Below are 14,249 nucleotides of genomic sequence, written 5' to 3' on the forward strand. Positions count from 1 at the left end.
GAACTGTTTCCTTTGTGGGAGGGGTGGGGGGAATACCATTTTTGACTTGAAATTGTACCATGGTATGTTGATTCATGAAATCACAAATTTTAAAACTCTAAAAACAAGTTTCATGGGAAACTAAGTAAATCATAGTAAAAGACACTAACATGCATGAGGTGATCTCAATATACTCTACACAATAGTATTTCAAGTACACATACTTTATTATAGTGAGACATTAAAATTTATATAAACAAATTTAAAGACAAGAGTCAAGATGTGGGAAAACATGACTGATGACATAAATAAAACTGCCCATTCCCTTGATCTCAAACACACACATACTCACACACACACACAAACACACACACAGAATTCTGTGCTCTAAATCACTGTGAGAATTATGTAATAATGGAAAACTAGACAAAAAAAATGAAAAGGCAAGTCACAAAGAGGCATTACAAATGCTGAATAGAAGAAAAAGAATTTAAAAATGCTACCTCTCCTGTTGGTAAAGAATTACAGCAATGATAGCCAAGACATGGGAAAATAAATGGGCACTCAACTCACTGATGTTAGCCCTCTACAAGTCCTTCAACTATTATTGAGGTAATTCAGCAATGCATGTGAAAACCTTAAAATGTGCATACATTTTGACCCTTACACTTCTAGGAATTTATCTTATATGAATAATCCCAGCTTTATGTAAAGTTATGAGAACAAGGAGGTTCATGGCATTATTTTAAATTTGAAACACCCTGAATATCAAATAACAGAGCACTAGGTTAAGTAAACTTGTATATCCATACAAGTAAATACCATTCAGCCACTGAAAATGTTATAGAGAACTGTACTAGGACAGGCAAAACACATATAAAAAAATGAAAGAAAGCAGACTATATAATATTGTCAATTATATGATACAAATCTAGTTTTGTCAAAACTAGTGTGTGTATATATATATATATTTTTAAAAGGTATATATAAATATATCTGTGTAATCTATTTTATAATTTTCTCTTTTGTTTGTCCTTATTTTAATAATTAGGAAAAGGGACTACTATTTATAAAATACTCTAAAATAAGGACAAAAGACTATTTAGCAAACTACTAAGTCGAGCCAATTTCTTAGGCAAGCCCATATGGACATGTTGCTCGTTTAGGAATGAGACCATCTTTCCTAATTCCTAATTCTCTGACAGTGGGTGGGGCAGCATGGAAGGAGGAAAAAAAGCATTCACAGTATCTGCAATCTCCTGAATCCATGGGGCACATCCCACCAGACTACATCTCACCTCTGCTATACAGAAAAGGAATCAGAGACCTTCACAGTCCAAAGGATTTCAGCCTTGTTCTTCTGAATGATTTTCCTAAGTTCACTACCCACATCTAATGATGCCTTTACCAGGCTTTATCTGAATTTTAAAGTAGCATCTCAAAAATACTAATAGTACAACTTTCAGATGCCCTGCCACATAAGATTATTCTTAAGATGCAGAGATTCTTGACATTATTCCCGACCATTATTGATTGTCTTGCTGAGAAATGCACTGTTTTCTAATTGTTGCATTCAATGCTTCATTTTCTCTATGCAATAACATTAAGGAAAACAACAACCCTAACTCTTCTAATAATTATATATTTTTCCAAACTATATGGCATTATACTTTGATTCATGGTCCATTTCTCTTTAACACTCTACAAAGGCATCTACACAGAGGACTCATAATCAATTCCGGAGCTTGCTGGGACTAACGACAAAATTTACTAAGCCCCAAATCTGTTAAATTATTCAAGTCACTTACCATAAAACAAAGTAGGGTGCATTAAAACCTGGATTTTGAAGACAGAGTAAAGAGTAAAAATCTTATTTTTGGCTTGTTTCTGAGGGTATGTCAGTGAGGAGCATGCAAATAGATTTTGAGTGTTCTATTAGGGATGGTTTGAAAATGTGGTAGCTAGCAGATACACCGATCATGTGGAAGACACAAAACCAAATGCAGTCACCAGGACCCACTTATTACTGAGAAGTATTGGCAGGTAAAATGGAACAAATGTGAGGTGGGCAAGGAGGGCCAGATATTCTTGGAAATTTTAATTAACTAGACATCAGGAAAAGATATGCAAAAATCAACATTTATGAATTCCTCGCACTGGGAAAACTACTGCCAGGGGAAAAAAGAAAAGGGCCCAGAGCGGTAGACGGTTTTCCATCCTCTAGCTTATGCAGAGTGACTTCCCTAAATAAGGAGCTATTCTAAGTGGAAGTGGAGACTAAATGACCAGCTGATCAACACAAAATTAATCATTCTTCACAGACTAGACTATCAGGTCGACTACCACTAGAAAGAATGGCTGCCTGGAATTTTAATCTTTTCCACTCTATATGAAAAAAATACATATTTTCAAGCAAACCTGCAAGAATAGAAATGCAGGGTAGTCATTTCAAAAATAATGCTTGTGTTGTATAAAGTATTGAGCACTATATTCGAAAATAAATTCCTACAAGAGTTCTATTTCCCTACAAAGAAAACAGTCGCTTGCAGATAAGATATTTCAGCAAATACATGTGGTGTGTAATGAAATGGGTTTTGCTTTGTTACAATAAATTGAAATGGACACCAGACCTAAAGAATCTCTGAGCAGACAAAGCCAGTTAGGCCTCATAAGTGATCTTAACTCTGCTTGATTTGCAGACATAAACAAAACTTGAGCTATTTATTTGTCAATGCCTATGTTACAGAAAAATGAAACTTAAGGCTAACCAATTGGAAGCAGAAAGTTCTAGTTATCTAACTTATGGTTACATAACTAGAACTTTCCAGGAGGATAGACCAAATAAGGCAACAGTATAACTGTAACCAATCCAGTATTTTCTTTGCTTTACTTTCGTGTTTGCCCTATAAAAGTCTTCCCTTCACGTTCTTTTGATGGAGCCCTGGAAGCACTTTTGGTTTGGAGCTGCTCAATCCGTGAATCACTGGTTATTCAAATCAACTCCTGACAATTTTATGGCACCTCAGTTTAAGTTTAAACAGCTCTGTGCCTCAGTTATAAGCATGTATCTGAAAGAAAACAGGATATTTCTTTGTACTTAAATAAACTCTAAATGTGCAATAATTTAAAAATATGAGACAGCACAAGTGAATCTTAAAATATATTAAAATGTAAGGCATTTGCATATACCTGATTCTGAAAATATGGCATGCAGTTTTACTTCTCTGGCTTCACATTCTAAAGTTTCTGAAACATATACCATAGAGCACAAAAAGAGCTGGCCTCTTCTCAAATTTATAACAAATTATATTTTGTTCTCCTTTCAAACATGAATTTAATCCTCCCTTTATTAACTGTTTCCTTGTTTGTCTGAGTAGAGAATCATTGTAAGCTGAGTCACTTACACCTTCCATCAATTTCAAAACAACACATGAAGTAACACTGATTATCACTGAACCTGTATCAGACACCTCCCATTTCTGAGATGTGCATTTATTCTAAATCTAAGTTTTGGAAGTGATAATGGAACGAAACACTCAGAAAATATAAAAAACTAAAGTTTTCACTATGCTTTAGAAAGGTTTGCAAGTTGGTACTTAAAACAATGCTTTAAGGTATAATTTTCATGTCTATAGATGAGGTAATACAAGTTTAAAGAGTATATTCAAATGGCTAATAAATACGTGAAAAGGTGCTCAACCTCATTAGTCATGACAGTAAGGCCATAATGAGATAATGCCTCATACCTACCTGAATGACTAAAACTGAAAAGACTAACCAGTAGCAAAAGTAAAGTAAAAGATAACAAATGCAAAAGAGTATACAGTACATGATTCCAGTGATATTAAGTTTAAAAATAGGTAAAACAAATCTGTGATATTAGAAATTACCTTTGAGGGCTGAACACAGTGGCTACTGCCTGTAACCCAAGCACTTTGGGAGGCCCAGATGGGAGGACCTCTTGAGATCAGGAGTTTGAGACCAGCCTGCGCAACAAGGCAAAACCCCATCTCTACTAAAAATACAAAAATTAGCCGGGCATGGTGGCACACGCCTTTAGTCCCAGCTACTCAGGAGGCTAAGTCAGAAGAAAAAAAAAAAAAGAGAAAAGAAAAGAAATTACCTGTGGAGAGAAAGCAGGGTAGGAAAATGATGGGGACTGCATGAGGAGGAGGCTTCCAGGATCCCTGTTATGTTTTATTTCTTTTTCTTTTACTGTTTTTTTTTTTTTTTTTTTTTTTTTTCAGACGAAGTCTCGCTCTTGTCTCCCAGGCTGGAGTGCAATGGCACAGTCTCGGCTCACTGCAACCTCTGCCTCCTGGGTTCAAGCAATTCTCCTGCCTCAGCCTCCCAAGTAGCTGGAATTATAGGTGCCTGCAACCACGCCTGGCTAATTTTTGTATTTTAAGTAGAGATGGGATTTTACCATTTTGGCCAGGCTGCTCTCGAAATCCCAAACTTCTGCCCACTTCGGCCTCCCAAAGTGCTGGGATTACAGGCATGAGCCACCGCACCCAGCCATGTTCTATTTCTTGATCTGGCTGGAGGTTAGACGATATGTTCACTTTGTAATAATTCATCAAGCTGTATACTTAAAATTTGTATACTGTTCTGTATGTAGATTATACTTTAATAAAAGTTTAATTTTAATTTTTTAAATGATACTGTCATATGAAATTATTTTCCCTCTAAATGAAAAGTGTGCGTGTGTGTCTCAATTTGTGTAATAAAACAACCCTCTGAGGTAAGTACTGCTATTATTACCACTTTATAAACGAGGACACCAAGGCACACAGAAGTTAAACAGCATGCCCAAGGTCCCACAACCAGTAACTGGTAAAGACAAGACTGGAACCCAGGCAGTCTGGCATAAGAATCCCACTAAGAGTCCCTTCCATTCTTCAACTTGTCTTTGGTGCTTAGGTAGCACATTTCTTCCTAGATATTTCAAGGGCTTTGAAAATATGATTCAAAGTTGGATCTAAACCAGGAAGTACAATCAAATCCAATGAGGTGCCTTTACTAATGCCAATCATGTACTTTTGCTTTTCAAAACTAGGCCTCCAGAGAGCAAAAGATTTGCTTATCTTTGGCCAACAGAGTTAGGGTCATGGAGAGATTCGTGCCACGTGTCCTTTCCTTGTATTCACTTCACAAGATGTTTCGTGTAAGTGAACACTAGGTGTTTTGTGTAAGTGAACACAACATGTTCCAGATGTTACATTTGCTACACCTTTGGAATTCTAAGTTCAGAATTAAAATACAAACCAGAGTATAATTTGGAAAACAAAAACCCAAGGTTAACATTCTATATAGTGCTTTTCTTTTAAATGTCTTTAAATTCTTAACAGAAAACCACAAAACCCTACTTCGATTTCCTATTTTATACATTTTTGCTCTTTATGATTTAAAGAATACTAATGCTTAGAATTCTTTAAATCAAAATGATGAAGACCACCAGCAGAACAAACTCTATTACTTTTCTCTCATCTCAAGCTGAGCTGGAAAATAATAGAATTATAAAATATTTAATGATACACTTCATATGAATTCAGTTCAGTAAGTGAGTTTATCTTGAAAAAGACTCTTGTTTTATTCAGCTTGGTAGAGGAACTTCATTTCATATATACGATAAAATAATAAGAAACGCATTAGTTGTAGAGATACTTGTGTTAGGTCCAAGTGAAAATCAGCATTTGGGTTAACAGTCAAGCAAAATAACTAAAGTTTTCAGCTCTATGACTGACATCATGAGTGGAAATATATGTCAACCTGTAATATTTTTATTGAATGACGTGTTTACTAAACAGAATTATCTTAGACACACTGCAAATAAGCAGTTGTAAATATCAGTTGATAAAAGTTTAACAAAAACTGGTGTTCTGTAATTTTGACTTTCTGTGTATTCAACTAACTAATCCTTATATCTAACAAGACAGTTGATACCTTTGAAATAATTAGCTTTGGGCTCTCAGGAACCTCTACTTTTGGGCAGGTGGACACGAAATAATTACTGCCAAAACTACAGCCAGTTTCCTTGCAAAATCACATCAACTCATCTATACTATTTTTTAGGTTCTGTTCTCTAAATTTTGTGAAACGAAGCCAGGATTGAAAATACTCATTACATTTCTATGTTTTTTAACTGGTTTTGAAATTTCAAGATTTGGAAAAAGTACTGTGAGATGAGCTGTGCATTCATTTTCCTGATATAGCATGAGAAAAATAAAATAACTCCCACATACCTTTATCTACCCAAGATGACAGTTAATCTCAAAAAAAGTTGAAATAATCCAAGCATTTGAAAATATTCCATAAAGTCAAAATTTTGGAAGAGAGTGGTTTTTTTAAAAGGAAAATGGCTCTGACAGTAATTTTTCCACTCTCCCTCCCCATCCTACAGGTTTTACAAAATTAAAATTTGAGGTGAGCCACTAAGAAAAGCTATTTCAACGAAATCCAATGATTGTCCTGGTAGATTTCATCTCTCAGTGGCTCTCTATTATCCTTCGCACAGAGTTTCAGTAGACGCTGAAAGTTCAGTATTTTATTACAATCGTCTGTCCTCTGGGTACTTTGTGGTTCAAGCAGCTTAAGGAGCTGTGTGTCTCGGTATTTACAGATTTCAATTGGTTTGGGAATCTCTGGGAGGAAAATGATTCTTCCCTTAGAAAGCAGTAGGAAGAAAGAATAAGTGAATTAATACATGATTAGAGAGCCAATGATAGGTGTTTCTACCTAACCAATGAAAACAAAGTGCTTATGTAAGTGGAAACATTGTTCTTTTTGCGAATACCTTCCTTATCGCTGGCTGCCTTTGAACTTCAATAACTTTGCTATTCCTGAACGGCACGGGAGAATTGAAGATAAGTGCTAATAATACCTTGCCGTCTGTTTTGTGAGTCAGAAGAAAAGACAAGCAAAAACATAAGGCCACCAACTATTTAAGTCATGAAGAAAACAGACAAGTGTACTACCAATATAAGACAAAATTTTATGCATGCAAAACAAAACAGGCTATTGCCAGTATATTTATTAATGGGAAGCTTCCATATTTAGTTCAGACCACATTTCTTTTTCAAAAAATCTGGTATTATTTTCATTTATGATTCTCTTAGTAACGATTCAGATTTCCCACATCTTCAGATATTTTAGTAACCAACTCAATATATTAGATACTCTAACAATATTGAGACAATGATTCTCAAATAAAAGTTTAGGCCAATTGTGATGGCTCACGCCTGTAATCTCCCAGATCTGAGGGCCTGAGGTAGGAGGATCACTTGAGGTCAGGAGTTTGAGACCAGCCTGAGCAACACAGCAAGACAAAAAATAAAAAAAAATTGGCCAGGCATGGTGGCATGCACCTGTAGTCCTAGCTACTCAAGAGGCTGTGCGGGGAGGACACCTTGGGCCCAGGCAATTGAGGCTACAGTGAACTATGATCACGCCACAGCATTCCGGTCTGGGTGACAGAACGAGACTCTGTCTCTAAAAAAAAATAATCAAAAAATTAAAGAAAAAGTTTTATATCAAATTGTTGTGGCATATACGTACTTCACAGGCCTGTTAAAAGAATGAAATGAAAACCATGTACATAAGACTTTCAAAATATTTTGGTCTTTCTACATAACCAGCATCTACCTAAACCATGTTATAGTCATCTACAGGTGAAACAAAGCATACTGATATTTAACTTGGTTACTAAACTAGCTGATTAAACATTAACTGAATGCCCACACTGCCCCTAGCATGGGTGTGGTAGCTACATTCTAGTTAGCTACCCTCAAGTTAAAAAGATGCACATGAAGCAGCAATAGTAACTATGAAACCAGGTACAGTTATTTGCTACTTAGTACATATGTTACAAACTAATGGTCAGAGATAAAAATTAGAAAGCATACAAAAGAAGGTGGGGCCATTATTTCCCAGTGATTTTTGATCCTATAACCCTAAAATTTTCCAATATATGGTAATACCTTCAGCATCTTTATGGAAGGAATCATAGTACTCTTCCCTCTAAATCATGTAAGCATAGGACCAGTCGCTTCTGTGTAAACTACCCAAATAAAGTTCATGCCAACCAATGTTTCGACTGGCACACTGTATCTTTTTTATTTCCTTCCACCTCTCAGGACTGTACACACAACCTCTGAAATAAGATCCCAGGAGTATTTATAAGCCTTTTACCCAAAACAAGAGTTAAATCATCACATATTCCAATGTGATATAAGACAGAAGTTGTGGGCTGGGCGCGGTGGCTCATGCCTGTAATTTCAGCACTTTTGGAGGCCTAGGCAGGCAGATCACGAGGTAGGGAGTTTGAGACCAGCCCGGCCAACATGAGAAACCCTGTCTCTACTAAAAATACAAAAATTAGCTGGGCGTGGGGGCGTGTGACTGTAATCCCAGCTACTCAAGAGGCTGAGGAAGAAGAATCGCTTGAACCCAGGAGATGGAGGTTGCAGTGAGCCAAGATCGCGCCACTGTACTCCAGCCTGGGCAACAGAGTAAGACTCCGTCTCAAAAAAAAAAAAAAGATAGAAGTTGCATCTGGGGCTGCAAAGTACACATATTGACTTATCAACTCTCACCAGGAAGAACAAGTGAGCTCTTGACGGTGAGAAATTAAAACTGGCATATAATCTCCCTACAAAGAGAAAGGTTACCTTAGGATCAGCTGTGAGCAATTTGAATGCTTGATATACTTGAGCTTCCTTTACACCACCTCCAAGATCCAAGAAGTTGGCTGGCTTCCCACCATTAAGGAAAATGATATCACAGGTAGCCATGGCGAGCCCAGCACCATTCACTGTGAAATGCAAATGGGACACAAGACAGGCTACATTTAGCAACATGAAATGGTCCATAAACATTTTCCCTCCCCCATATTGCCAAGAGAGAACTCTGCCATTGCCAGGCCAATTTATATCCTGTTTGGAATTCCATTAAACCAGATTAGTTCATAGACTTTTAGGATAAAGAATCAGGACATGTATATGCAAACAATGAAACAAAAAAGACTTAGGAATGAGGAACAGGATGTATTGGGAAGTTAAATCAATCTGAAAAACAGAAAGAAGGAAAGGTTTAAGTAAGAAACCGATTTGGACCAGTAGTAAAAAAGGAAGTTTTAGGTTCTGCAAAGTGTAAGCTTAAGAGAATCAGGAGGCAGAGAAACAAGCTATTGGAAGTTGCTAGGACCTATGAATTACATTCTTTTTAATATACTTTAAGAGACAGGAGTAAAGAATGGAATTCTCAATGTTTTGTTTGCTGAGAATATGCTCCTTTGAATGTGGCATCTGTGGGATTGAACCACAAGGCTTCCCAACTTCAGTGGGATTTTATACTTTTTTACACTTAGTACAGTCATGCATGTTTACATAATGTTACCTGGATAAACTTAGAAACAAATGAGCAAATGACTGCACAAAAACAATATTCTTATCCCCTTGTTCCTCTTTCAAATTAATATAAGCAATGCTCACCAGCAACCCAACCGTTACAACTGGAACCAAAATGTGCCAACATCTTAGGACCCCTTCTTAAGAAAGTAGGTAGAGAGTTTTAATATCAAAAGTCTTGTTTTCCAGAGCTAAGTTTTATTGATCAATTGCACTTATTTTGCTTCTTAAGCTTAATTATATAAAATTACTTTCCTTGAGATAGAAAAAAAATCTCCTGAACACAGCAGAAACTCGCAAGGTAAAGTACCCTTCATTTTTCTGACCCTCCAATTCCCTAGAAAAGCCTATGACTGTGACTAATTAAATTTGGAGTAACTAAAATAAAAATGGTTTACACAGCATCTTAAAACAATTTGAAATGTGTAAATCATAGATTTTGAGGCTGCTATGTGGTCAAACCATGCACATTCCTACAGAGGCTATAAATAATCTGCATTTAATTTGCTTTAAACCCATATACCTTTCCCCTTTCTAAATGCCTACAAATATTGAGAGTGCATTAGCTTATCAGGATCAGAATGATGTGAGTGATCTGGTACATTATAGTTATTGCTCCAATACAAAGCAAGAGCTTTTGGTATCACTTGTAATTGGATGTCATTTTCTATTGTATTGAACAGCAAACTCTTGGATGAGGTCTCTTCAGTTCTGAATACAATGATATTGCTGGTTTAATGAGCTACAAATCATTTTTATTTTAATTCCATTAAGATTAAGACCTCAGTTTCCAGTACAATGAATTGATTCTACCAGAAACACAGTCTTGTGTAATTAAGTCAGAAGCATATAAATCTTAGCACTATAAGCTGTGAACAATAATAGAAACTGTATCGCTTCTATAGACATTCTTATCTCAGCTGAAGAAGCCATTTTCACAAATTTAGATGAGTGTGATAAAATCAATTGTTTTATTAATAAACTAGCATAATGGATTAAACATTTTATCCTTTGGTTATCACAGAACCTGAAACTTTAGCAAAGTGATTAAAGTGTATGTCCTCTTCTATTTCCTCTGATAAAGGAATTTTGTTTTAAACCTAAATTTCAGAAGAGTTCTGCATATTAATACTGAGTTGAGCAGCAAAGGTTCTAATTTTTTACTAAGCAAAGTTTAACTGAGATGTTTTAAGTCAATATTTCTCAGTTGGGGTGATTTTTGCATACCACAGCCATTTGGAACTGTCTGAAGACATTTATTTTAATTTATTGATTTACATGGGTTTATTTGTCTTCACAAGTGGGGGTTGTTAGTAGTATCTAGAGGTTAGGATGCTAAACATCTTGTGATGTACAGGACAGTAAAGAATTATCCCACCCAAACTCTCAATAGTGCCAGAGTTGAGAAATTCTGCTTTACACCAGTGACCATTAATCAAAACAACTTTGAGAAGAAACTTGGATACTTTCCTAAGACTTTTCAGCTACAAAAAAACTTATGTGCTTACTTCTTCTTGGTAAGTGACATTTCAGAAATCAAGGTTTCCTAAATTCTATAAGAATCCACAAAGCATTCTTTTGATATAACTGCTTCTTACCAAAGCAGGCAATGTTCCCATCTAGTCCTATGTATTTTAGATCATATTTGGCAGCTTCATTTTCAATGGGCTCATTCTCTGATTTGTCGTCCATAGCAAATATGTCCTTTTGTCGGAATTCTGCGTTGTCATCAAAGTTTATCTTGGCATCAAAACAGACAACTAAATAAAGAAGAAAACAATCATACTTGAATATCTCTTGAGGATCTACAAATTAAGTTCTTCAGGCTGGTAGGCACAAGCGAAGGGAAAGTTAAGTACTGTCATTTTTTTTCTCATGTTACAGGCAGGAGAGGCTGCTTTGGCTTTCTTGACCTTTAAATTTTAGGGTTTGGTCCCTGTTGTCAAGGGACTTACGTTCTAGTAAAGAACATAGTAATTTCTACCTGTTGTTCTCATTTCAATAGAATAACCACAAAATTTGCCATCAACCATTAAATGTTACAGACTGGCACAACTTCATAGATACAGCTTTGATTCATTATTTTTATTATATATTTTTAGTATTTAACCACTAATTATCACCTTTCTCTTCTATGTAAAGAGAGACTAGACAATGTTATTAATTATTTTGTCCCCTATTGTCCTTTACTTGATATGGTAAAGTGAAATTTTTATTGAATCAGTATCCTCTCTAGTATTTCCAAAAGATTTAGTGGAAAGAATGCCAGACTAGAATCGCTCGATTTTTATTTAATCCTTAACTAACTCTGTAACATTTATTAAAAATAAAAATTGTATACACTTGAGTCTTGAACAACATGGGTTTGAACTGTGAGGGTCCACTTGTAGGTGGATTTTTATGCTCAAGATGTAAAGCCCCAGAGGGTCGACTTTTCACATACATGGGTTCTGCAGGGCCAACTGCAGGAATTGTGCAGTATGAACGAAGTTTGGTATATCTGAGATTCCTGGAACCGATTCCCTGCATATATTGAGGGACAACTGTGTATTTAAAGCATACAACATCATGTTTTGATATACATATAACAGAGTGAAATAATTAAACACAGTGAAATGATTACTACACTGAAGCAAATTAACACATCCATCTTCTCATATAGTTTTTGGTTTTTCTTTTTGGTGTGGGAGAGCACTTAAAATATATACTTTTAGCAATTTCTAGCATACATTACTAACTCTGTAACCTTGATAAAATAACCTAGTTCTTCTCTGGGCCTTGCTTTTTTAATTGGAAAAAATGGCAATAACAATCCTTAAAACTAGGGCCATGCCCTTGATTTGTGCAGGACCATCTTACGGCGCTTCAGATTCAAGTTATAAGACACGAAAAGACCAAGACTGGTCAGTCACAAAGCCAGGATGCCAGGCATTATTAACACAATTGTCTCTAGTTTCTGGAGCCGATGGAAATCTCCTGGACCCAGCAAAACTCATTCCATAATAGAGACAGACTACAGGGCACTTTCCTTGATTTACAGATCTCCTATACATACAATCAGGGAGAGACTGCAGTGGAGAGGGTGGCATTATTGGTATCTGGGTATCTGACCCCTTTTATTATCTCTCTTAGTGTAGAAATTAGTGTTCTGTGATGCCATGTCATCATAATGTTTGTTTGTTTGTTTATTTATTTATTTATTTATTTATTTATTTATTTATTTTGGAGACAGAGTCTCACTCTGTTGCCCAGGCTGGAGTGCAGTGGCGCAATCTCGGCTCACTGTAACCTCCGCCTCCCAGGTTCAAGCGATTCTCCTGCCTCAGTCTCCCAAGCAGCTGGGACTACAGGCATGTGCCACCATGCCCAGGTAATTTTTTGTATTTTTAGTACAGATGGGGTTTCACCGTGTTAGCCAGGATGGTCTCGATCTCCTGACCTTGTGATCTGCCTGCCTCAGCCTCCCAAAGTGCTGGAATTACAGGTGTGAGCCACTGCACCTGGCCAATGTTCTTTTACTTAACTTGGGATATTGATAGCCAGGAATCTTTGACCAATAATTTACAGATACTACCTATTCTCCTCCAGCATTGCTGACAGGCACCTGACTCTTGAAAGGGAAACAGCCACAGAACATTTCTCACTTACTGAAAAGCAGTGGCTATAATCTCCTAATTCTACTTGCTTCTTATGAAAATAAAACATGGCTGTATATGGCATCTTGGCGTTAGAGACCCCAGGTAGAGGGTTTTCTCCAAGGGTTTCCCTACCACAATATTCAAGCACTTTGATACAAATCTGTGTAGACCAGCATATTAACATCTAAGAATACTTGTTATAAGTATATATACAGACTGCACATGACTTAAAGTAGCACTGAGCGACAAGAGATAATCTTATATGGAAGTTAATGTCTGCTTAAATCCTTAGTCTTGCCCCAAAATGCCCAACCACTTCGTCCACACATTGTGAATGGTTGGAGTGAATGAGTAATTACTTTCCAAAATATTGAAAGCTTATTGACAGAATCCTACAATTACCAAAGGAATTGGCCAATGTTCTCTGCTTGCTACAAGGGAATTTTCTCAGCAGTTAATGACTGGTATAATAATCAATAAAAAAGCAACTTCGTACATGGCTTTCCACTAGGTTTATAAATGCATTCTAATTAATTTATTAGTAATTTTAGCTCCTCCATTACTCATTGGCAAGACTACTTATAACTGACACCTTCAAAATGAATGGGCTAAGGTTATCAAATTGACTTCCTAAGGGAAGAGTTTCAAATAAAGGAATTCTTGGTTGAGATCAATAAACAAGCAAATCAAAATAGTTTCAAGCTGACCTTTGCTCCTTACAAAGACTACAGGTACAAGCTGCTTCAGAGAGAGAATAATTAATGGGTATGTATTCAAAGTTCAAAAGGCAATCCCAACTAAATGCCTGCAAAGCTAGATTTTCAGAGGATGTTTTTCTGTGGTATGACGTTCTCTCCAGGGAACAATCTTGACAGAACTTTGCAGTTAACCCAGAGCTTCAAGATGGTGACTATGGGATAAAAGGGGTGTATATCTACAACGGTCCTGCGCCAACTGTTAACTCTTTGTAGAGAAAACTAAACAACCTAATTGGATCATTGCATGTATGTCTAAGTGTTTTGGGAAGTTAAAAACACTACCTAAATATGAAGTAATTTATTTAGAGGACTTAGGAGTTAAGAAAGGGGATTCAAATTGAACTGCCACCTTCAAGACCCAAGTCTTTACTTAGTGGGTAAGGGAAGAAAAACTTTAAGGATGTAAAGGGATTCTTTTAGACACATATTTGTTATGCCTGTTTTATATTTTAAAAGTAGTCTGTGAT

At 36.3% G+C, this 14,249-nt stretch overlaps 1 protein-coding gene across 1 annotated transcript in view; it reads right to left on the reverse strand.

Annotated features, from left to right (window-relative positions):
- Positions 1–14,249, reverse strand: part of SUCLG2 (succinate-CoA ligase GDP-forming subunit beta) — a 292,253-nt gene that overhangs the window by 115,001 nt on the left and 163,003 nt on the right. The window contains exons 8-9 of the mRNA XM_019024673.4: positions 10,985–11,146; positions 8,649–8,791 (exon numbers count right to left, since the gene is read on the reverse strand). Coding sequence (XP_018880218.4) covers positions 8,649–8,791; positions 10,985–11,146 — 305 coding nt within the window. The remainder of the gene's footprint in view (positions 1–8,648; positions 8,792–10,984; positions 11,147–14,249) is intronic.

The sequence above is a fragment of the Gorilla gorilla genome, chromosome 2 (assembly GCF_029281585.2).
Source record: "Gorilla gorilla gorilla isolate KB3781 chromosome 2, NHGRI_mGorGor1-v2.1_pri, whole genome shotgun sequence".
In the NCBI taxonomy this organism is placed as follows: domain Eukaryota; kingdom Metazoa; phylum Chordata; class Mammalia; order Primates; family Hominidae; genus Gorilla; species Gorilla gorilla.